The sequence below is a fragment of the Neopsephotus bourkii genome, unplaced genomic scaffold (assembly GCF_033783945.1).
Source record: "Neopsephotus bourkii isolate Nb327-2 ecotype Australia unplaced genomic scaffold, CSIRO-AGI_Nbou_v1 NB_1328, whole genome shotgun sequence".
NCBI lineage: Eukaryota > Metazoa > Chordata > Aves > Psittaciformes > Psittacidae > Neopsephotus > Neopsephotus bourkii.
The window spans coordinates 1995464-2018976 of record NW_026901808.1 but is presented as its reverse complement, the minus strand read 5'-3'; the positions used below and the strand labels follow the sequence as shown (position 1 = coordinate 2018976).

Genomic DNA, 23513 nt, shown 5'->3' with positions numbered 1-23513 from the left:
TGGTAGTGATTTGTCAGATAAGTTACACAATGCTGTTTCTGTTTCCTGATTAGATAAGCAGATAAGCGTGTTGAGTTTTGGGGTTTTTTTCCCCTAGCACAAACATTTCTGCATAATTTTTTTTCATTTTCTGTGAACACTTACAACTTGGTAATCCCCTCTCCACAAACCTACAAGGCAATAAAAGTCCACCATGGCCATACTGCATTTGCTAAAGGATACATAAACCAAGTATTAGCATGCAAAAAGCAATTCCATCTACAAAACTGAACAAATGTTCAGGAAATTTCTCTCCACTGTGCTGCCTACATATACACTGCAGAATAAAGGAAAGCAGTGAGCAGTATTTCTGTGTTCTTACTTCTGCCCAAAGGAGGGGGCACAGGGGGCACATGGCCTCAGTACATCCTTTGCATTATAGAAAGGATGAGCACTGCCAGACTGCCACGCTTCTGCCCAGGGATGCGCTAAGTATCAACCCCCTTGTCAGGCAAAGATTTCACAGGGTTCCTCCCCACCAGCACTGGCAATGCCGCCTCCCAGGCCCCCATCTGGGTAAGAGGGAGAAAGAGCAGCCCACCACTCTAAACACCTACAGTACACAACCAGAAAGGAGGCAGTGACAGGGGGATGAAGCTAGCTTGAAGCATTTTTTGACATTCGACAGATTTTTTCCCTATGAATCTGAACTGAAACACCTTGTCACACTCTGGAGGGTACCACAGTTTTCCTACCCTTTCCCCCACTATGTTCTCTACACACAGTTTCATTAGTCTAAAAAGGCTCCCTGCTTAACTGCTTACAAGGGCATGGCCACATGAATCTGGTCATATCAACTGAAGTTGACAAAATGCAGACAAACATTAGAAGAAGTAAAAGCAGCGAGATCAGATTTTACACTATCCTTCTCAAACAGGACAGTAATTTTTGATATCTGAAGTCCTGTTCTTCTGTCATCTCCCCCTTACACAAATAAAGTCTGATTTTTGTAAGACACCTCTTACAATCTCCTGGCACCACAAATGCCATATGAAGACCTACTCAAATAGATAAGAATGCAAAGAAAAATTAATTGGGTTTGGTGTTAAGACCTACCATGACCACAATCCTTGTCTATGAACAAAGCAGACAAAAGAAGTCATTATGTCACAAAACAGATGTGTGCAAGATCAGAACAAGTGCCCCAGAATTTCTGCAAGCACACACGCTATGTTTTCTGCAGACCAATCTAACCCTGGAAATTCTTCCCACCTTTACTAGTAAGGAGAGTGAGTCTCCAGGAAGATTTACAGCGGGCATTCAGAGACACGGATGGGTGTGGTGAAAACACCTGTATTAACACACTGCTGAAGTGAATACAGTAGAAATATTTCAACACATACTAATTTCTTCAAACTTCTTGAAAGTTCTTTCTAAGTGATCCAAAACAAGTTACTACTTGGAAGCAATAAAATTCCTAAAGCTTTTTATTTTCTAAATATAACAGTTTTGTTTCTCTAAACAGTCTAACAGTCCAAATACTATGAAAGCTAGAAAGTGCTTCACACCTGTCACTATCACAATGTCAGCAATGACATTACACTTAGGTTGGAAATAATTTTTCTGGATACTGAGTTTAAATAGAGCTCCTTTGATGAAGTCTATAACCTCCCCAAAACCAAACAATGACAGAGTAGAGCTGATAATCTATACTGAATCGTTCTAGGAAACAATTTGCATATTACGTATGACTAAGGAGTAGGGACGCGTTTCAATCTTTATGTCTCCAGTAAGATTATAGTAACAATTTGCGTTCAATGACTTACAGGCAGAAAACATTTTATCTCAAAAAATTAAGGTACTTATAAAGGCCAAGCTCAAGTAGGGAGATTTTTGTTTGATTTTGAATCAAACATACGCTCAAAATTACTGATAGATGTACAAACAAGCCTGGAACTTTTTAGCCATAATATATTACATGAAAATCCAATCTGCCTGTAACTTGCTTTTGGGTCGGCAAAATAGATTACGTTCAGGCATGTAAAAATCAAGACAGGAATATAACCAAGCTTAGCATCTCTATAAAGGTCTTTGAAAAGGGAGGTTTTATGGTATTTTAAATAATTTTATTTAATGTGTACTCCACATAATTTAATAGTTTATCACACAACTCTATATTATTAATTCACTCTTTTTTCAAGAGCTTGTTTAGAAAACACAAGATCTCTTTTAGCTACCAAGATGCTCAAAATTGAATGCATGTGTAATGACAACTACAGCATAACAAGAAACGTAGCATCATTTCAGAATATACGAGATGACATTACAGGTAATAGCAGGATTCTCTCAGCACCAGTAAGTCATACTTAAGTTTTACTATGATGGGATCATTCACTACAAACTGACTTCACAAGAAGTATTTCTCGTGACAGAAAGGTTGTATATGTATACTGCTTTCTTAACGGAACAGAAACAGAAAGCTAAATGAAAACATGTCCCAAACCATTTCACTAGTTGCATGAGGTTTTACCTCAGCATGATGTTAACGGCGCATGTCACACAATGTGTAAATTTGATTTGCCCACGCTCCCCATTCAAGTCTCTCCTCTCTCAACTGACAGAACTGTGTCAGGCATGACGTATTAGCAAATATCATTAGCTTGGAATTTGCCTGTTCATACTTACAGTACCCGAAAACCTTATGACCAGAAAACCAAATGACCAGCATTTGGTTTTGCATAAGGCTTAGCCTAACATAAGATAATATTAGATGCTGGCTGCTCAGTTGACTGTAAGTCACTCAGCCGTGAGGATGAAAGAATAAAATGCGACTTGAGCTAAAGTGGATGAACCCAAAGATGGTAACTGTTTCTCTCTGCGAGTGAAAATGTTTTTCACTAGTCACTAACAATATAACATTTAAAGTTGATGCACAGGTTTATATGGTTATCTCCACAGAGAAACATTGCGCCAAGGGGCAGCATCCTTGGAAAAAAATCCAACATGGCCACTGAGGTGTAATTGTCTTTTGCCTTAAAATTGCCTTATCTTTTACCACATCTCTCAGTTGTAGGCATACACCTGCTATACTTCAAAAGAAGTTGACACGGTGACAGTCATCTGCGTGTATCCAACCCTGAAACATTCTTCACGGCAGAGATACCCATATGCTATTAAACTACCCTGTCAAGGCCAAACCACAGTCATCCATAGCCACCAAGAGACAGACAGGTAGAGAGGTGTGCCATCACTATCCACTTACCTTCTTTATTAAGCCTCATAACCTCCCTGCTTTTTCCACCCTCCTTTCCAGTCTCTTCTAGATCTACACCTGCAGAAGAGAAGCAGAGTCAGGAAGCGCCGAGGGCCCAGAGGTGTGCATTTATTGTTTGGCGGGGGGAAGGAGGAGAGGTGAGGAGGTGAGCAGTGTTTCTATTTGCAACAGCAAAAGCACAATGGTCGGAGCATCTGCCAGGGAGCGGAACCGCCGGGCCCCCGAGGCAGCACCCTCCAGCCCCCACCCCCCGCAGCATCCTCCGGCCCCTCCGCGCATCCTCCCCCTCGCCCCCTTCCCCCACCGCGGCGCCGGCCCAGCGGCAGATCCCGCGCCGCGGGGCAACGGCACGGCACGGCACGGCTCGGCGTGCGCCAGCGCCTCCCGCACACATGGCACCGGGGGCTCGGCGCGTCAGCTGAGCGCCCGGGGGGGCGGCACCTCCCGCCGCGGGGCGCGGGCCCCGGGGAGTAGCGGGGGGGGGTGGCCCGGCCGGGCCCCTGGCCCCGCCGCCGTGCGTGCGCTCCGGGGGAGGGGAGCGGCGTGCCGAGCCGCGGGCCGGTCCCTGCCCTTACTGTGCGGGGGGGCGGCGCCGTGCGCGTGCGGGGGGGCGGCCTCCCGCACCCAGGCGGCCCAGGGCTGGCCCAGGAACGCCTCGGGACTGGGCACGGGCCGCTCCAGGGCCGCCATGGCGCCGCGCCTGCTCCTGCCTCCTTGTTGCTTTTCCCGTTTCCTTCGGCGGCGGCGGCGGCGAGCGAGCGAGCGAGACACGGGATTCGAGAACGCCGCACGTCATCCTCGGGACGTTCCGCCGCCCACACGGGGGTAGTGTCAGCCCCTGCTCCCTATCAGATCGGGCTCCCCGCCGCACAGCGCGCATGCCCGCGTCCCCCGCGCCTGCGCACCGCGCCCCGCGACGCCGTCGGCAGCCGGGCCTGCCGCCCGCCCCGAGGGGGGCGCCGGACGCGAGTCGCCTCCGCGCCTAGCGCAGCCGCTCCGCGCCCCTGTGCAGCTCCTCCGCCCTGCGCGGCTTCGCCCGGCCCGGCCCCGCCCCGCCCCGCCCGGCCCGTTCCGGCGGAGCGGAGCGGGGCCGGCTGCCGAAGAGCCTTGCCGGGAAGGCAGCCGCTGGCTCCCGGGGTTACGCGCCCCGTGTCTCGCAGCGCCCCGCAGTAAGTCCCTGGGTCGCGCTGTCGGTAGTTGCGGCACGACCCCCGCGGCCCAGCGCAGCCCCGGGTGGCGGTGTCGGGGCTCCCGGTCTCCCCGACTTCTTCCAGCTGCCCTCCTGTGGATCACCTATAACCACAGCCACAGCCATTTTGTTGTCCAGATACTACCTGATTTGCGTTTGAACAGGCTTCGTCTGTTTGCAAATGGGCTTTTCGTTGTTTTGGTGTCTTAGGCTAACTCGCAGGTCCCACTCCTCTCAGATAATACTGAGGTTTTCATCTCGCTGTGTGTAACCCACAGGATTTACATTCATTTAATGTTAGGACTGTGTAATTTTTGGTTAATTTTTTCTTCATTTAGGTAAGGGTAGAAAACACTACTGTGAAAATTTTTGTCCTCAATATACCTGATTTGGGTAAGGAGTTATGACATAAACCTATTGCTCCAGCTCACGCCTATTAAACATACCACAGCCAAATCAGTGGTGAAGGACTTGGTTTCATTTAAGCAGCCTCACAGACTCTGCCCACAGCATCTTTCTTACAGCTGTGAAGCCCCAGCAGAAGAATTAATGACTGAAGCTCATGGTTCTGTGATTGTAGGCGTGGGTTTTTCACTGTCCCTTCCCTGTCCTATGCCTCTTCCCAGCCACTCCATTAAGACCCTCTGTCACCACTTTTTGCTGGTTCATACCAGACAGCACTGAAGCAAAGCATGAAATCAATCTAAACTTGAGAAAATAGCATATAAGACCAACTCCAGGGTTGGAGTGGTGTCCAGAGGGGCAGGACAGGCGCTGCTGAAGTCAGCACTGCTGAAGTAGCAGTGTTGCCTGCAGAAAGGTACATGGCACTACGGTCTACCATGGATTTAAGTAAATTTCTGTTTCATTAAGACTGGGCTCTTCACAGTGCTAAAATGAATAAATGTTTGGGGCAAACAACCTTTGCCTTAGATACACTGTCGACAGATGCAGTATTAAATACAGATAGCATTCACACCACCTCTTCCAAAAAGTAGGTAGAATATACAAATCTTATCTTTCAGGGCTAAAAGCTTAGATGCTATATGGCTGGGCCAAAGTGCCTCCAGTTGTGTGACATTAGCTACAAGAAACTAAGGAACACAATTAAAACAATCAAAGAAGCAGAAAGCTCACCAAAATATGCTTTCAAAGAACAAGTCAATCACAGCAGCCTTACTGGCAACCAATGTGAAGCAGCCGTAAGTTGTATGACCTTAGATATGTTAATACGTGGAATTTCCAGAAGCAGGAAGGGTGGTCATGTTATAATACAAAGCCCTGGCAAGACCTGTTGTGGAATATTAAGTACAATTCTAGCCACTTGTTTAAATTAATCTTCTTTCAAAAAAGTATGGAAAGGATTGCCAGGATAGTCAGAGGAGGTAAGTCTGTCACATGAGAAGAGCTTGGCTTAGTCTAGCGAAATTTAGCTGGGAATGAATATGAATGATGTTGTTAATTATAAGGAAACATAATAATCAATGAGGAAAAAGAAGAATAGGCCTAAACTGCTTATGTTGAGGTTGAAAACCCTGCTCACTACACATAAAACTTTTTGGTGAGGAATAGCAAGATGGAGTTCCTTGGGAGGAATAATAAATGACATGATGCTAATGGTCAACCATGTTTGGCACTTGTGCTCCCATCCACTTCAAGATAGTTGAGCAAAAGTCTTGACAGCGGCCAAATGTAACTAAAGAAGTTACTCTGCACAGCTTACACCATAACAATTCCGTGATCACCCAAGACATGCATCTGGAGAACAGGTAGAAAAGAAAGGCATATGAGAACCCAGGAAAGCCCTATCAGTGAAAACCGACGTAAGATTTCAGGGAAGTATGTATACACCGAACTAGATTAAATACTGCCACAGGATACACAAGCAGTATAGCAATTCCTAATCACACAACAGAAAAAAGGGGAGGGAGAAACTATTTAATACAAGCTGCCACATACCAAGCAAAAAAAAGTGAAGAAACTTTCCAACTTTAACACATGGCACTAATCTACATGCTGCTTACCATGACACACTGCAGAACTACAGTCTAGGCTCTAACAGAAACAGACCATATGAAGGAAAATTAGCATAAAATCAAAGATGCAAGATGTACCAATTCCTTCCTAAAAAGAAACAATCCAGTGATTTACAGTTTGAGAGAAAGGTTTCCAAGGCCCTCCCAAAGGAATTCCTCCTCCCTACCATATGTATACACGAACAACATTATCATTAAACAAATGCTTCCACAATCTAAGAATCTTAGAATCATTTAGGTTGGAAAAGATCTTTTGAGTCCAACCATTAACCCAGCACTGACAACTCCACCACTAAACCACATCCCTAAGTGCCACCATCTACACATGCACCCCACTTTCCAATAATCAGCACCTTTTGTTTGAAAAGTGCATGTTCTGCTTTGATTGCATCTGTGCTACCTCTGTGATCTGTTCTAACGAATGAACCCCATTCCTGAGTGAAATAAGAAGAGAGCCCATCTGACATTTTAGAAGTTATTCCCATGGTCAGGAATGTATGTAGTTCTCTCTTGTGAGTATGAACTCAGGCTGCAGCTTTATGGTAGCATTGGCATACAAATAGTTTCTTCTCTTTTCCTGGCATCTGCTTTCACAGAATTTGTAGAAGGACAATTCTACTTAAGACTTTTACTCCTCTTTCAATTTTGGTTTTATTAATCAATGGATGCAAAAGTTGTGGGTGGAGAGTTAAAAAGGAAGGAAAAGGCACAAACATGATCATGGAAGACTTATTTCCATAGGAAATGAGTAAAAAATCTGCACGTGGAAGTATAGATTAAACATCCTCTGTTTCTTTTCCAGCTGCCCACGAATACAGAAATTTAATTCTTCTATGACCTTGAACAAGTCACTGTGCCATAGAAAAGTAATTAAGTTGGTCAGGAAAGGTACTTTCCCTCTCTGGTCCTTGTGGATCTTGTTTTATTTCAAATGCCAAGTAGAGGCTTCCTTTTATTATGTAGTCTTTCAGAATTTCATATAGTGCAGCCTTCATCTTGGTTGCAGCTTCTAAATACTACAGTGATCCAATCATAACATGGAATTAAAAAGAAAACTGCAAGCAAATTAAGATGTTTAATTAATAAGCAGCAAAATACAGATGAAACTCTAATCTTTTAAATCCATATATTAATTTTTTTAATAAGATGATCTCCAAATGCAAGCTTTCCGCTAAGTAACCAGGAGATAAAAAATCGTATGTTCTTATATATACTTATTAGAATTATAGATGAAGACTTGGGCTTTATAAAAGCACAGCAAAAGTTACAACATCCAAAGCTAGCTGCGTATCAATATTTGGCTTATGTGGAGATCACTGTGACATTTATATAATTATCAGGATCTAAATACAATAATTATCAGAATCTAAATACAAAGAGATAAGAAACAGCAGTTCTCACATGTGGCTATCAGGAATTTCAGATGTAGTCACCATGTACAAAGAAATAATGACATGATTCCATTTCAACTCCACTGTCACACACTGAGAAAATACCATGGGTTTGCTCAGGCATGTGTAGTCACAGCAACAGCTAGTATTTGTGACCCTCTGCTTTAAATCATGTATACCTGGCAAATCATGCACCAGATGGCTTTAAACTGTCTGCAAAAGTATTGTAAAAAACAGCTGTATAAGGCTTCAGTATCATAACAAGATGATAAACATATGATGTTCTTGTGACACAGTCATTATGATTTAAGCAGTTTGTCAAGAAACTCGTTAGTACTTCTCAGGATCCTACTTTGCAATGGATTTACCACAACAGTGGTTTTATCTTATATAGCAGAAATTACTATGAAGTTGACAGTTTTATGAACCCAGGTATCTACTTTGGTGGGAATGGAACAGTGAATGAATCACAAGACTTTCTTAAAGACAGTCAGTAATGGCTGTTGGATAAGAAAAGCACCAGCAAAGTAGCTGGGTGTCAGTCACAAAAGAACAGAAACGTCAGTTCTCCAGGAGTTTGAGAAGTCTAAAACTAATTTATATGTTGACTTGTGTGCAAATTATTTTTATAGTGAATTTTTATACTTTTGCTCATTTCAACCTGTAGATTATCTAACTCTAGTCTCACTTCCCACAGTGAATAAATTAACTTTCTATTTAATACTACAGCTGCACCTCAGGTGAAAAGATACCAGAGAAGTTTGTATTCAGAAGATGCAAAACCCACCAGATAGATAGTCCTGCCTTTCACTGATAAAACTGATTCTGAAACTATTTGTTTTTTTAAATAGTGTAGCATCCTAGTCTGCCCTGTGATAATTAGGGTAGGTAAATTCATTAAACAAAGCAGATACTTAAGAAGCTCCATAGGTTTCTGCAAAAAAGATGCATACAGGATGGCCATTAAAACAACTTGATACTTAGCAAGCCAAATGTAAAAGCCACTATGGACCAGTCTTCCTAGAGTCGTTCTGGCCAGAAGTGCAGTTCCTGTAGTATTTCTGGTTTCTTTGTAATTTCAGGTGTCTCAAACACCATGTGAGTGCCATCATATAGGACTTGAGCTAGAAAACTGTATAAAATAGTCACAGCAGAGAAATCTATTTTTAATGTCCTCTGAAATAACACAAGGGAAAAAAAAGAATCCAGATTAAGCTTTTGGTTCCATCTTAGCCAAAAAAGCCAGCACTTAAAAAAGAAACATGGAAACAGTCAGAAAAATGGAGAACTGAAAAAGAAATTCTGAGTGAGATAGTCTTGTAACCCAGCAAAAAACATGTTTCTCAAGCAAGTGTTGCAAATTGATTCACACAAAACAATGCTTGAAGCACTACAGCAGCACTAATCAGATGAAATGGGAAATCTAAAGGGAGGTATACCACACAGATATATGAACAGAACATTCAGAATAAGATAACTTACTACAGTGAACTCTGAAAAACTTAAAGAAAAAATGCTACCAAAAAAAGGCCATGCACTAGAGGCTAGTGAACATCAACATGAACTAATCACAACAGTGACTACACATTTCAAATCCAAGAGTTATGCAAGCACTGTGAAAAAATAAATTACACATCCTTCAGCTGCAGTGTCTAAAACAATGTTCTAAACAATTTTGCTGAAGTATTGGTTGCAGTCTAAATGCATTAACATAGCACTGTACATCAGATAAATTATCCTGCTTTTAAGAGGCTAATTTGTCTTATCTACAGTATTACTGTAGCTGGAGCCTTTCTGACACCAAAGCTAGGAATGGTAACTATCAGTGTATCATAGGACTGCTTTGTACAGTGCAGATAGGCATTTTCACTGGATGTGAGGACTTACCAATTGCTTGTGAGAAGCAAATCAGTTTCGTTTTTTTCTGCAAGTTTCAGGTTTCAGTCAGGAGCCTCTGAGTGTTCAGTTCAGATCCATCTTCCTTTCCAATATTTTCTTTCTTTCAAGAATGTTCCCTATGTCCTGACCTCCAACAAACACCTGAACATCCAGTCTCTGTGCTGTGATACAACATGTGTGAAACTTGGATCTCAAACTCACTTCTTGAAACATACTACCCAAGATCTCTGATCTAGCACTTCATCAGATGGACTTGATGCAAGAAACTCAGCATTAGGCCAGGTCAGAGTGTGGATTCTTATCAGTGTGGCTATTTGGGAAGACCTGAATGATGGGTCAAAGAATATTTAGCACGCTAAAAGTCAATTTCCCTGTATTGACAGGTACTTCGAAAAGATCGCAGTATGCACATCACAAAATCCGTGTTTCTTACTGCTTCTTAAAATTGTTAAGCATACCTAGCACTGGTGCACTGAATCACTTGTATTTTACTTATTAAATATTTATCTGTTTTGTTTTATTTGAAACATTTTTTGGTAAATGGCAGCAACAGTAATATTTTTGAAGACCATACCCAGAGTCTAGAGGAAGGCTCTTAACCATCCAGTTGGGACAGAAAGGAAAAAAACCTGTAGGATTTCCCTGCAGTTTTGAAAGACATGGTAAAGTTCTTTAGATTTTGAGATATAAAAACAGTCAGGGATGGAGTTACCTTGCCTCAGTATGAAGTCTGCATTCAAACAGCATGCTGCTCTCCTAAGCTTTGCTCTCTCAGAGTGCCCATGTGAATAACAAAACCCACAAAACATGGGTCCCCAAAGATCTTCATGCATTTCTCGTGAGGTAGGCATAGAAATATTCTTTCATAAAATATTAAGTTTGCCCTACTGAATAATGTATATTATAACTTTCTGTTCACCAGCCACGTTTGTCTGTGTTGGCAGCACACAACAGCAACTTACTGCATCTCCCTCACTGCATCGTAACCAATTTTCTGCTGTTCCTTCTCAAAGTATATGCCATATTTCTCTTGTTTGTATCACTTTCTCCCAAACACTTCCCTTTTCTGAATTCTCTTCCCTCTGTCATTTTTACTAGTACACTGCAGGGTAGGTTTTCATCTCCTCCTGGGTCACTCCACTGAAGCACCATCTTGGGGCCTGCTTTTTTGCTCCCAGACTCTCTCACTCACCACCCTCCCCTTGGGCCCAGCTGCCTCACCAGACACCACTATGTCTTTTAATGTTGCTTTTGCTTTTTATCCTGTCTTGCTTTTTATCCTGTCTCCCCCATGGAGGATGCGGCTCTCCCGTACATCTCTCCCAGTCCTGAGTCATCTCTCCACCTGCCACCAAGTGAGCTGCCTCTCCTCACAAAGCTGTTTGGAGTTGCCCTCTTCTCCTCTCTGAATGCTTCCTCACCTGCATGGGGGGGATCCCCCCTTTCCTTTTCTCCTCCTTTTGGCAGCCAGCTCTCCTCTGCCTTTCCCTGGGAAACCAGCAGTCCTTCCCAGCCTTGTCCTGCCCCTTACTGGAGGCCCCTTTCCTTCAGTGCAGAGGCTGCCCTCCTCTCCTGCCATTTTCCACAAGTGCTGGTGCACAGGCTGCCCTCCTCTCATGCCGTTTTCCACAAGTGCTGGTGCACAGGCTGCTCTCCTCTCCTGCTGTTTTCCACAAGTGCTGGTGCACAGGCTGCTCTCCTCTCCTGCCATTTTCCACAAGTGCTGGTGCATAGGCTGCTCTCCTCTCCTGCTGTTTTCCACAAGTGCTGGTGAACTCTCTCCCAGCAGCCCACTGATCCCCACTGTAAATGGGGACTCATCCTGGCAGGGATACCCCGTGTGCGAGAGTGGGCTGAGGGAAGGCACCCCAAGGGCTGCCAGAACAGTAAAATAAATATTTCAGCCTGGGTGGGCTGTCCCTCAGTGTTTGGGAGACACTCAAATTTACTTCAGCCGGCTTTGAAAGACAAGAGGTTTGAGTGTGCCTTTGGTGGAGGTTATGTTTGGGCCCAATCAATAGCAGAGAGGGCCCAGCCTGCTCGCATGGCTCCCCAAGCCTTTGCTGCTTCCAGAAGCTGACTCAAATCACACCTTGCTTGAAGTTCTGAAATGTTATGACAGTTGTTCTGGTATGTCCTATTTCCAGCTTGTACAGGAAGCAGACATGTTGAAATCACAGAAGAAAGCAAGCCTGTTTGTCTTGTATTTCTGGCTGAGGCTGGAAGTGGAGTGCCAGAAATCAATTGTGTCTCGTCTATTGCACAGAGAAGTCTTGTAGCTCCTTGCATTGATGTGATGAATTTGTGAGGAGCTTTGGCCTAGTAAGATTCCCACCCCAACCTGGAAGAGTCAAAGATAGTATCTTCTGATAAGTACTGCAGATTCTGACTCAGTCCAAATGGATCTCAAAGGCCTTAGCAGGAATAGTGAGTGACATGCCTGATGAGTAAAGGCACCCAAAGTGAAAAATATGTTTGATATTTAAGCACTGGCTTACATACAGTGCGAGGTTGTGTCATAGATGTTTTGATACCATCATCATTCAAAATGTCTCACAGACGGCCCAGTACTTCTGTCATCATCTTCACCGGACATTTTACACAGGCATACAGTTGCAGAGACCAGATGTGGATGGACCTCAGTTACGGTCTCACAGGTCTAATGATTTTTTTAATTAAATCCTCTTCATGATATAATTATGTTGCCCTTTGATAGTCTATTTATTAGAAACCTATGGTTTGACGAGTGTTCCTAAGGCACTATTTCCTTCAGGCTGGCAAAGAATTAGCACACAATACTAACGATACTTGGGTTAAATGGACAAGCTAGTCAAGGAGAGAAAATAGAAGTTGGAACTTTTATAAAAATATCCCATGTTGCCTATGAAGGGTGCAAGTTTCTGAAATGCCTGTGAGCTAAGATTGCAACTTTGCAGGTTCTGATTAAGAAAATATTTGTACATCTCTATGGCCATCAAACATTTTATCTGGCTGATAACCTCCAGTGATGCAGCTCTGTGCATTGAATCAAGTCTTGTTTGTAGATGCTCAACATGTGACATCTGATACATGCAAAAGCTACAAGACAGATGAAAAGTCAACAATACCCATATACCCATTTAGGGAAAAAAAAACCAAACCAACAACTAAAAATCATTGTCAAATTAACATTTGAATATTTTGTAGTTCAACTTCAGATGCTTGTTCGATGCAAGATTATAGCCAGAATGGGCTGTTGTTTTCCAAACCTTTTAATTGACAGATATAAAAAAAGCTTTATGAGACAGCAGATACCTGTGGATTCCACTGCCTGTGTTTAATTCTGATAGTAACAATAATAACAGATCAATTAAAATATATTATCTGTCTAAGCATATTTTGTCTGTCAGTTCTCTGTGGCAAGAGGTGTCTTCTCATTAAAAGAACGGAGCCTTCTGTGACCTTGTGTGTCATCATAATTAGGACAAATGGTACAACTCAGTCATCAGTAGCATAAGCAGTGGTGTTTTTTTAAATTGTATGTTCATGTCACAGTAGAGTTGGGCACTTCTAAATATTTCTGAAGTTGTTCTTCAACAATGGAGCAAAATTTATGCCTGCTCTTATAAAAAATGCGAATATGAAGTTAGAGGTTGTATGGAAATAGTTATGGTGGTGAAAAGACCTAACAACAGTCCCTTGATAAACACAACATTTAATAGCAGTACAATATGGATTCCTTAAAACAGATTTCTAACCCATTGGATGGGTTAGAAAGAGTCTTGTTTGTAGACCTTATGGGTGCCATGAACATGTGTCTCCTGGATTTGTAGAGGGAAAACTGAAAGGGCATTTCTGTGTCCTGGAATTGCTCATATGTGGGTGAATTCTTCCATTTATTCAGGGTTTAATGCTTTTGCCGATGGAAATTTTTCCATCAGCTGACAAAACCCCCTCAGTCTGTCTTTGTCAATCTGAATTGTTATGTAGCCAACTGTTCTGTTCAGTTCTCACACTATATTTGTGGTGTAAGAGTCTTAAGAGCATGCTGTGTCAGCCACGGGATTATTGGTCCTAGATTTTGCAGAATTTCCCATACACACTTTTAAAATAACAGCAGATAATTATGAGAGTTGGCAGATACCACAGGCATAATTGTTTTCAGCAGTTACAATAGATGTTTTAAAAACATTTCCTTATTCAAACCTTTTTAGTTAGTTCAGGGCTGGTGAAATACAATCCCCCCCTGTTGTCTCTGGCCCTCCCTGTATCCTCTGGGTACAGTAATCAGCAGGACCTCCCTCTTTCTCACTCTGCTTTTCACCTCCCTATGTCACCTTTTAGATCAGAGCTCCAGGTAGTTTGCTGTGCTGCCTCTTGAATTTGCTGCCTTTACAGCTATCCAGCTTTTGCAAAGGCTTCAGAAGAATCCTACATCAGAATAACTATTCCATCAAAACCGAACTGTCTGGAAAAATAGTTGAACTCATCAGCATTTTATTTCAAAAAGGAACATGGATAAGAAGTTTCATCAGGATCAAAATGTCATGCATTAATGTTGAAGGAACAATGATGATGTCACTGTCATTTTACTTGCCTTTTCTCCTGTCCTCTCAAACTTGACCTGACCTGCGATTAAACCCGCAGAGATGTTGTCAATGTAACTTGCTTCTCATGCTAAAAGAGCACAAATAGGCTGACCTCAGCACAGAACAGAAATGGTTGGAGTGGCAAAAGGTAAATAATAGTACATGTGATCTTCAGCAATTCATTTGTGCCCATGCCCAGCCTGCAGCACAAGTGGCCACACATCAGTGAGACGATAGAAGTCTTCTTTTATTTTCTATGCATTAATTTTCCTACTCTGTTTACCTAAGCAGCAGAAGTCATCTTAACAGTTGTTAGTGAGATAAGATACATAAAATCATGGAATCATTTAGGTTGGAAAAGACCTATAAGATCATCCAGAACGTAATACATCTTCTAGTCCCCCAGGAAAGGCTTTTGGTAATTTTGGAATGAATGTCTTATTCTCTCCAGCATACTCTGAATGTAAATTTGGAAAGAGGAATTTCTCCAAATACTTACAGATTAAATGCTGAATTCCAAATATATTTATTTTTTTGCTTTTTTGTTGGTGTGCATTGCACACATGCTTTAAGAGATTTCTTTTTTGTGGTTGCTATGGTAAAAAGCAGTCCCCAGTCCTTTTACTTAAAACCCATGAACTGCAATTAAATGTTTAATGTTGTAACATACAACAGCTCTAGTAACACCTTAACAGCTTTGAGCATGATACTCCATCATTTCAGCAGATGGTGATTTTTGGCATTCCGTGTTTTCAGTTTGTTCTTCTCCTTTGTAATGCCTGCCATTACATCTTTTGACAAATGCTGCTGGACTAACATAATTGCAATTTGAGTACACTGAAGCATTCCTCAGACCTTTTTGTGTTTCTGTTAAAGATGACCAATACATGAAAAAAACCCCAAGTTTGTATGTGTATCCCTGGCAGCAATTATAAAAGCAGATTTTAAAGTACCTTAAAAGTCTGCTTCTTCTCATCTGTAACCATAAAAATATAGTCTGGAAATATCCTTAGTATACTACAGGAGCCCTACACCTCAGCAGAGAAGGAGACATAATTGATTCTCTCCTGAAGAAAGAGCTACCCTGAGTGTTTGTCAAGAGACTGAATTAAATGAGAGTTACCAAATTCAACTGGTTTTACCAAAGAGAGTTGCCCTTTATTATTATTTCTATAGAGCTGGAGGCTGAAATCTCTATGAATTTTGCTTATTGTTTTTGAAGATTTATGGCTCATATAAATCCCTTTCAACATGGAGTATCAATCATATTTAGAAAAAAAGTTGACTTTGTCCAGAAGTTATCAAGAGCAAGATTGTCTGGTGAAACTGTTCTTCAGCTGCTTTCCCTTTTCCTCCCATATAATGTATTTGTATTCCATTTATTTTTTTTAGAAGTGGATTCTTTGGACTTAAAATTACGACTATTCTTCATTTTGCTCCTTGAAGAGATTTTATGTACTAAGCGGGCGGAACTCTTCAGATGTAATTCTGTAGTGCAGGAGCAAATAAATTTTTACTTTTTGGTACCTTCAGCAGCAGCGTTAGCATTTCTGCTTCTTTAGGAAAAGAAAACAGCAGAGAAAAAGGAAAAGAACAGTTTTCCCATAATCATAAGAAGATAATTTTGCAGTTTCAACTTTTAAAATATGAATGTCTCATTCACAGCTATTTCCTGGCTGACTCCAGGTTCCTATGATTATTATTTATTCGGTGCTGATAGTGTGCTTGACATTGTGCAAATATAGAAAGAGATATTCATGGGGACTATCTGCCAGGATTTCCTAGTTGTTAGTGGCAGTGTTAGCCTCTTTGAGCAAAAGCTTGAGGCTGTCTTTAAAAAGGAGATGTTTATCCATCCTGCCAACATGTAGCTTCATACATACGACTGTGGGAAACACTGCTCAACTGCACTCAGCAAGCCTTTGGAAGGATGGACCCAGTGGAATTTAATTAGGGCAGCACCAACGTGTGGTAGCTCTGACTGATCAATCCTTTAAGACCAGTCATGGTATTTTCAATAGCTGGAATTTTTTTAGAAAAAGGTAAGTGGGAAGAATCAATCCTCCTGATTTGGTACCTAAAGAATCAAAGAAGGACTCTTTGCCTGAATGCTGCATGCTTTTAAAGTCCCGTGTCTTCTGTGAAGTCCATGAAGTCTTTTATAAGTTATGTGTAGGACCCACCAGCAGCCACCATGGTTAATTCATCTGGACAGTGAGTAATGTTGGTGTCCCTCAAGTTGTTGATGCCATTGACTGACATCTGCCACTGTCTTTGTTAGAAACATCTTCCAAATGGTAGCAGTGAAGGTTTTTTCCAGGGACTAATTTCCAGGTTAATGGCATTTGACACATACCTCCCCTCCCCCCCCCCCAAATTAAAAAATCATAGTCTAAATGAGAGGATTGTTTGTCTCTTTATTAGAAAAGAGATGCCATCTTTGAATTTCCTCTCCAATGGAGCTATTCTAATAGATGGCATCTTTAGTGACTGTTTCGTGACCTTTTACATGAAAGAGCAGACAGTTTGCTGTTTTGTTTTGTAAATGAAGAATGTTTTCCTCATGATCACTTAAAAAAATATCAAAACCTCCCGAATCCCACAAAAAAAAAAAAAGAAAAAAAGAAAAAAATCCCAAACCCCTAACAAAACCAACCCTCCCCCCCCCCCCCAAACCCAAACCTAAATTGCAGTGAGGGAAAAGGCAGAATGCAAGTACTTGTCCTTGTTTTCTCCCTGGCTAGGATGAGTTCATTATCTGGTCCTTTCAGATGTCCCAGCAGAATGAATGGATGATGACAGTAAGCTTATCTCTTTGTCTGAGATGGTGATACCACCCATCCAAACAAACATTCAGAGGCCTTTGTTAGAGCAACACAAGTCATATATAGGAGTCAGTATCAGAAAGCCCCATTTCCAGAAATGAACACATCTGCCACGTATTGTACAGAAGCAGCCAAGCCAAAAAGACTCATAGAAAAATAAACAAACCTCTGAGGGATTTGAAAGCTGAAGTCAAACGTATTGAGCTCAGTTCAGAACTGTGAAGAAAGTTAAAAAGGAATATATCCAATCTAATGTATAAATTACAATTCCTGTATTAGTCATAGTTATTATATTCTAAATTTTGTTTGGAAAAGGCAAGGGAGTGCTCAGATTTCCTTGCCTCTCCAGCTCCCCAAAAAAAGACTTCTCTTTGCTTGCAAGTAGTTTTTCACACTGAGCAAAATGTCTGGTTTAAACTCAGAGGAAAAGTTTAATTAATTCTCATTTTACAAATCCTCCACAATATTTATTCAAACGATTGGCAAATTCCAGGAAGTTCACCCATCCCTGAAAAAGAAGTTTTGTAAACAAATCTGGCAACAAATTTATTTTAACAGCAGCAACCTTGCTAATCTGTCAAGATGTAGTTTGTTTCTGACATTTGATTAAATTCTTTTTTTGCTGAAGAATGGAAAGTAATTTGCTACAAACAAGCCATTTAGCTGGGACATGTTGGCTGCCCCTCTGATACTTCACAGAACATTTAATTCAGCAGAAAAAAGCTAATAGTAGGCTTAATTTCTGTATTCACAGAAAAGCAACAACATCAAAGTTTTCAAGGTCTATAAAACCCATTTATGTTGTATCTTACACCTGGAGCAGCATTACTACACATCCTCTGGACACAAATGAAGGTTTTAGGTTGTGGTTCCACAGGAACTTTCTTGCACAGACCCCCCTGGCCATTTGCCCCTGGCTGTTTCATCCACTCAGTTCTTATCCAGCATCAATTCATGGATCCAGTTCCCTTTGTGGCAACACTATCCATTGTTTGGGCATATTAGCCAGGGGTAGCCCAGGCTGAGGTGAAACAACCCAGTGGTCTGTACAGCTTAGGATGGTTTTGTCAAGAAAAATGCTTGTGTACAGAAAATGGTTTATGTAAGGAAATAGTCTCAGAGGTTTGCAAAATCAGTAAAATAAAATGGCTAAACCCCACTGTCTGCCATTACTGTCAATTGAAACAAAAGATACATAGGTGCGGTTGTTAAACATCTATGGACATTACCTTTATCTGCATTAAGACTGTCCATCCAAATGGGTTGCTGGGTGTGGGAATGTTTTGGGGTGTCCACTTGTTGATACTGAAAGGGATTTGGCATGTCATCTCACTGTTGTCCCTTAGCATAGGATAACAGTTTGTGAATTTATGTTGTAGCTTCATAAAGCTGCACGTGTCCTGGGGTAAAGGCTCAACTGGTACAAATGTCAGTAGAGCCATGACAGTCTGTGCCAGTAAAATGTCCAGCCTTCCTGCCACTTCCTCTGCTCCTTCAAACCTAAAAGGCTGATCCAGATCCCAGTGAAGTCAGTGGGAGCTTTCACTCTCTGCTGGATCCAGCTGTAGGCAAGTATGCAGCCTCTTAAGTACAGCAATTAAGATACTGAGCTAATGTTAGTAATCCTTTCTTGCCTGCCTAGAACACCCAAACTGTCAGAGGTAGCCTTCATCTCAGGCAAAAGCCTGAGGAAAACAGCTGGGTTTATGATGCATCTGAAAGGTCAGTCTTCATCCCTATGGACTAAAAGGTATGAGGGAATTCCAGGATTTGCTGCCAGCTTCTTGGTATTTATTTCTGGAAGCTGTTAGCTTAGAATTTTTTAGCTAATCTTAGTTATGGGGAACTGAGATGATAGGAGTGAGGGTTTTAGAAAGTCACATTTCTAGATACTTTAAATGTGTTTATATAAAAATCTGCCATCCTTGCTTTTCAGGTTCCTTTTTAGATGGAATTTTAATTCAACTTTATTTATGGACACTCAGGACACTGCACATATTATATTTCTTTTCTAATACCCAGAATAAGGACTTTGCTAAGTGAACCTCCCTTTAAAGCAGAAAAAATACCCCTAAAAAATCCTGGCAGAGTTTGACATCAGTAACTTCATACACTAGTATTTATTTTGAGACTTTTTGTTACCTAAATAATCCTCATTTGGGGAAGCTTGTGGTACTAATTTTTTGCAGCATATTTAAATCAGAGTAGAAAAGGAAAAATCCCCTGTAAGGATTTATATTTGAATATGTGAAGTAATGAATTTTAAAATATAAGGAAAAGAATTTAGCAGCCTCTTGCTTAATTGGGATTCATGCTATTTAAAATAAAATGGAGCAGTGGGTGTCTCAAATATTCTAACCCTTTTCAGGCTGAAAAATAATGTTCTTTTACGTTATTGATTCTGATTCTGTCTGTGATTTAATCCTTTTCTTTACATGGTTAAGGGGTAGAAATAGTGGGAAAGTCACAACCACAGGCAATAACATGGCAATTAACTCAGAGGTACTGGTGGGACATTTAAGCAATTTTAAGTCAATACATATAAACATTAGGTTTCTGGCTTGAAAATCTGGACATTGTTTGCAGCTGGAAGATTTGGTTGCTTAAGTGATTTTGATTTTCAAATTGCATTTGAATATCAACCACTGGTTTGAATCTGCTCCAGATGGGCAATGACTGAAAATTGTTATAATCTGGCACATATTTGGTAGCACAGATAAGTGAGTTGATGGCCTCATTAAAAGTATCTCAAACATATGCACTGATTAAAAAACCCCTCATCTCCAGCTCAGCAGGGTCTTGGCTGAGGGGAACTCAACTGCTCTGAACCCCTAAGGGGTCTTTCTGGCGTGACAACAGGAGGAAGTTCATAATGCTGTTGCGCACAGAGGTGAATATAAAATGTGTTACGGTCGGGCGTGCTGGCCTGTTAGCAAATGCAATATGGTATAGGCCAGTGCTTGTTTCCATTGTAGTCAGTGGGAACTCCTGTGTGGGCATATGTGTCCCCTCACCTGAGTGAGAATCACACACCTGAGATCATGGACATTAGAAGTCTGGAAGTGATACTTATTTTTCGACCAGCAGGTCATCAAAATTATTAGCTACCTGGTTAACAAATAGTACAGAAAGATGGGCACTAGGGGTAGGAGGAATTTGAACATCAGGGCTAGCCCTCCCAAACCCCCTTTGTTGTCACTGTGGAGAAACAGATATTTCAGAAGTACAGTGCTTCCCATCTTAAAGGTGATGGTTAAAGTTGATCGCCCTGGTTGTGCCCCTTTGTTTCCAAAAGAAGCCTGGGGTGATTATATATCATTAACGTATACAGGTGTATGGTTTAGTTATTTCAAGGTAGGTAAGGTAAATCCCATCCTCCACATCATCCTATCATTCTTGACTGCTACTTGCTAAAGCACTCTGTGAGTACTTTGGTACTTTTTTTCACCTCTGAATGACTGTGAAAGGGGTCTCTCCTCCAAAGCACTATGACTCAGTTCCCACAACACACTGTCATTTTTTCAAGGAGAAAATGTACCATTTTCGATAACAAGCTTGGCAAAGACACTGACTAAAATGATGTCCCTGGCACAGAATGTCCCCTTTTTTTAGTATGCTTTGTAACCATTGCCTACATGAATTAAATGGCTCTTTTCTGTTTAGACAGCTGGATTTCTGTGTGGCACTAGATGGCAATATTCCCTCAGCTCCAGCAATGGTCAGGGAGCCATACACAGCAAAGGGACATATTCTGACCTTGTTTCCTTGTTATCACCCATGTAGCTCTTATTATAACAACCAGGTTTTATGTGACTGAGGTCAGTCTGCGCTGCAGGGTTTTTTTCGCTCTGTGCATTCAACTGGCCTTTACAACTTTACAGTTCTCTGTCAAAACATTTGTTGGACAGTTTGCTTACTGTATGGGGTCTTCTGTGTCAGTAAGAAAACTCTTGTGGTCTCAGGCTGTTCCCTGGTGTTTATGTTCAAATACACAGGCAAGAAGTATCTATATATGGAGTATTGCACTGGTTTCCTGCTGCCTTTTGCCTATTAATGTGGTTGGAGACTCATTCAAGTCATTACTCAGATAAAATGTTGTGTCATTTCTAAGTGGCTTATTTTTTTCACTTATGTTTGCTCTCAGATAAAATAAGCACAACCTAAACTTGGCAACTGTAAAAAAGGAATTCTGTGTTTATATCCATATGAATATGGTCCTATCCCTGTGTCATGTTTCTAAAGGCTTTCTCTAGTCCCAGATCTTACAGGCAGCAAGGAACAGAGCTAGCAATGACTATTGTGTATTTCTCCTTCGTGTTTATGTCCTCATGCCCTCACATAGCTGAGTAAGTCATGATACTACTGTGTCGGGTGTTGCTAAGCATGATAGTGGAGCAGAAACAAAAATGATACGTCAAATCCTCAGGCAGTATCAAGCTGAGGATTTGATGTATTATTTGATGTATCTGATCCGTGGTCATGGTAGGACTAAGACTGCACCCTGTGGTTGCCATCAGTCAGCTGATGGGTATTCATCTGATGGGAGCAGAAGCTTACAGGAACACTGGAAGCACAGAACCCTGAGCAGTCATCCTGCAGTTACTTAAGGTCCTGCATTAAAAAGTATGGTCCTCTTTCAGTCCAATAGCCAGACTGCAGCTTATACTGTGAAACAAACAGGGAAGAGAGAGAAATATCCCTCCTTACTTCCTTACACACATCTGCTAGATGCCAGGTACAGCTACAGAGGAGGGCAGAAGCCACATCTTCCCCAGGGGAAGCCTATAAGTAGGAGGTATATGCAGTAATTCTCTTGTCCTCACTGTCTTTGCTTTGCCATGCCAATACCTGGAGGAGAATGTCCTCTCCCAGCTATGTTAGGCTACAGACTGCTGAGGAGAAATGAATCAGTTCAGCACCCTTTGGGACTTGAGGCAAAGCTCACTGGAGCCCTGGAGCAGAAACTCTCCACCTCCAAGTGAAGCTCCACCGCCTGAGCCCTCATTCTGTGTCCAGCCATGCTCTTTTCTGTTAATTGCGTACTTCTTTGTTTTGTTTTCCCAAAGCAAACAGAAAACATTTTATTTGTGCTAAAAGTCAAGGTTGCATTTGCAAAGTATAATCAATTCCCTTTTGCTGATAAAATAGGTAAAATACAGTATATTTCATGATGCAAAATCTGTTTAAGTTATTCTTGGTGATGCAATACATGACTAAGTGAACTGCATCACACTATGTACATAGAAACCTTGGAGTTTCTGTACCCATATTTGCCCAGAGCATTCTTTCTTGTTGCTTTTGCATCCTTTGCTACTTCACATCCTTGTTTATATATTTACCAATCAGCTCAGGTGGCCCAGTAATTACAATGACAGACAAACTTGTAATATGCTGTATCACAAGGTACAAAGTATAGCCACATGGATTCAGGCCCTGATCCAATATCCAGTAAACTCAGAAAAAGGTCTTCATTGACCTTGACACCTTTTTTACTGAATTGTTACTTGCACTAGAACATTTTGGAAGACAAATCACACAATTGAAATTCAAGCAACATACATGACTGGTGTGGACAAGTGACATAATTTCTCACAGGTACTGAATGTTCTACACCACCACACATTTTTTGTCTTGTACCACAAAACACAAAGTAGTTGCTGATAACATCTACTTTTGCTCAGGTGAATGAATATTGAAGCTTGTGTTTCACTGACCTCCATGTTGTGTTGATGCAGAAGAAAATGTAATATTTTTTAAACAGCACAAGAACTTCTCAAAGAGAAAAACGTTTGGCAACAATGTGCTGTTTACAGTCATGATGTCTTACAGTCATCAGCATTGAGACTGATAGTGGACCAAGAACTCTGGCTCTTCTGGACTTCCTGTGTGGTCTTGGGGAAATTGCTTGACCTCTTTGTATGGAGGATTGAAGTACATCTGGAGCCGTCTTGAACTTATGTCCCTGTAATCATCTAAACGCCTCAATCCACATTTGTCAAGATGGAGTTGAGGGAATGGGAAGGATCAGAACAATCTCCTCAATCTTAATGCATTACATACTCCCAGTCCTTCTAAAATAAGTGCTCAGATTCCTCGTGGCAAAAGACAGACTCCCAGGATTCCTTCTTTGCTGGCAAATGGTTTCATCCCTTGGGTGTATAACTGCTTCAGCAATGGGAGAACCTTTTTTTCAGCACTGGCAAGAGCATTGTTTTGGGGCTTCTGTAAGAATTTACCCAGATTTTAAACTGTTCTTTTCTTAAACCTCAATCCCATCAAAAGTTCTTGGTGTAATGGAATCACTTGGTATTAACAGACACCTCAAGTTAATTATTAGGAGGTGACTGGTGAG

At 41.5% G+C, this 23513-nt stretch overlaps 1 protein-coding gene across 3 annotated transcripts in view; it reads right to left on the bottom strand.

Annotated features, from left to right (window-relative positions):
• ATXN7L1 (ataxin 7 like 1) overlaps positions 1-4131 on the bottom strand; it is a 114350-nt gene extending 110219 nt beyond the window's left edge. For all 3 annotated transcript variants that reach the window (XM_061366276.1, XM_061366277.1, XM_061366278.1), the window contains exons 1-2: positions 3829-4131; positions 3242-3310 (exon numbers count right to left, since the gene is read on the bottom strand). In XM_061366276.1, coding sequence (XP_061222260.1) covers positions 3242-3310; positions 3829-3943 — 184 coding nt within the window. In that variant the 5' untranslated portion in view covers positions 3944-4131. The remainder of the gene's footprint in view (positions 1-3241; positions 3311-3828) is intronic.
• Between the last annotated feature and the right edge of the window lie 19382 nt (positions 4132-23513).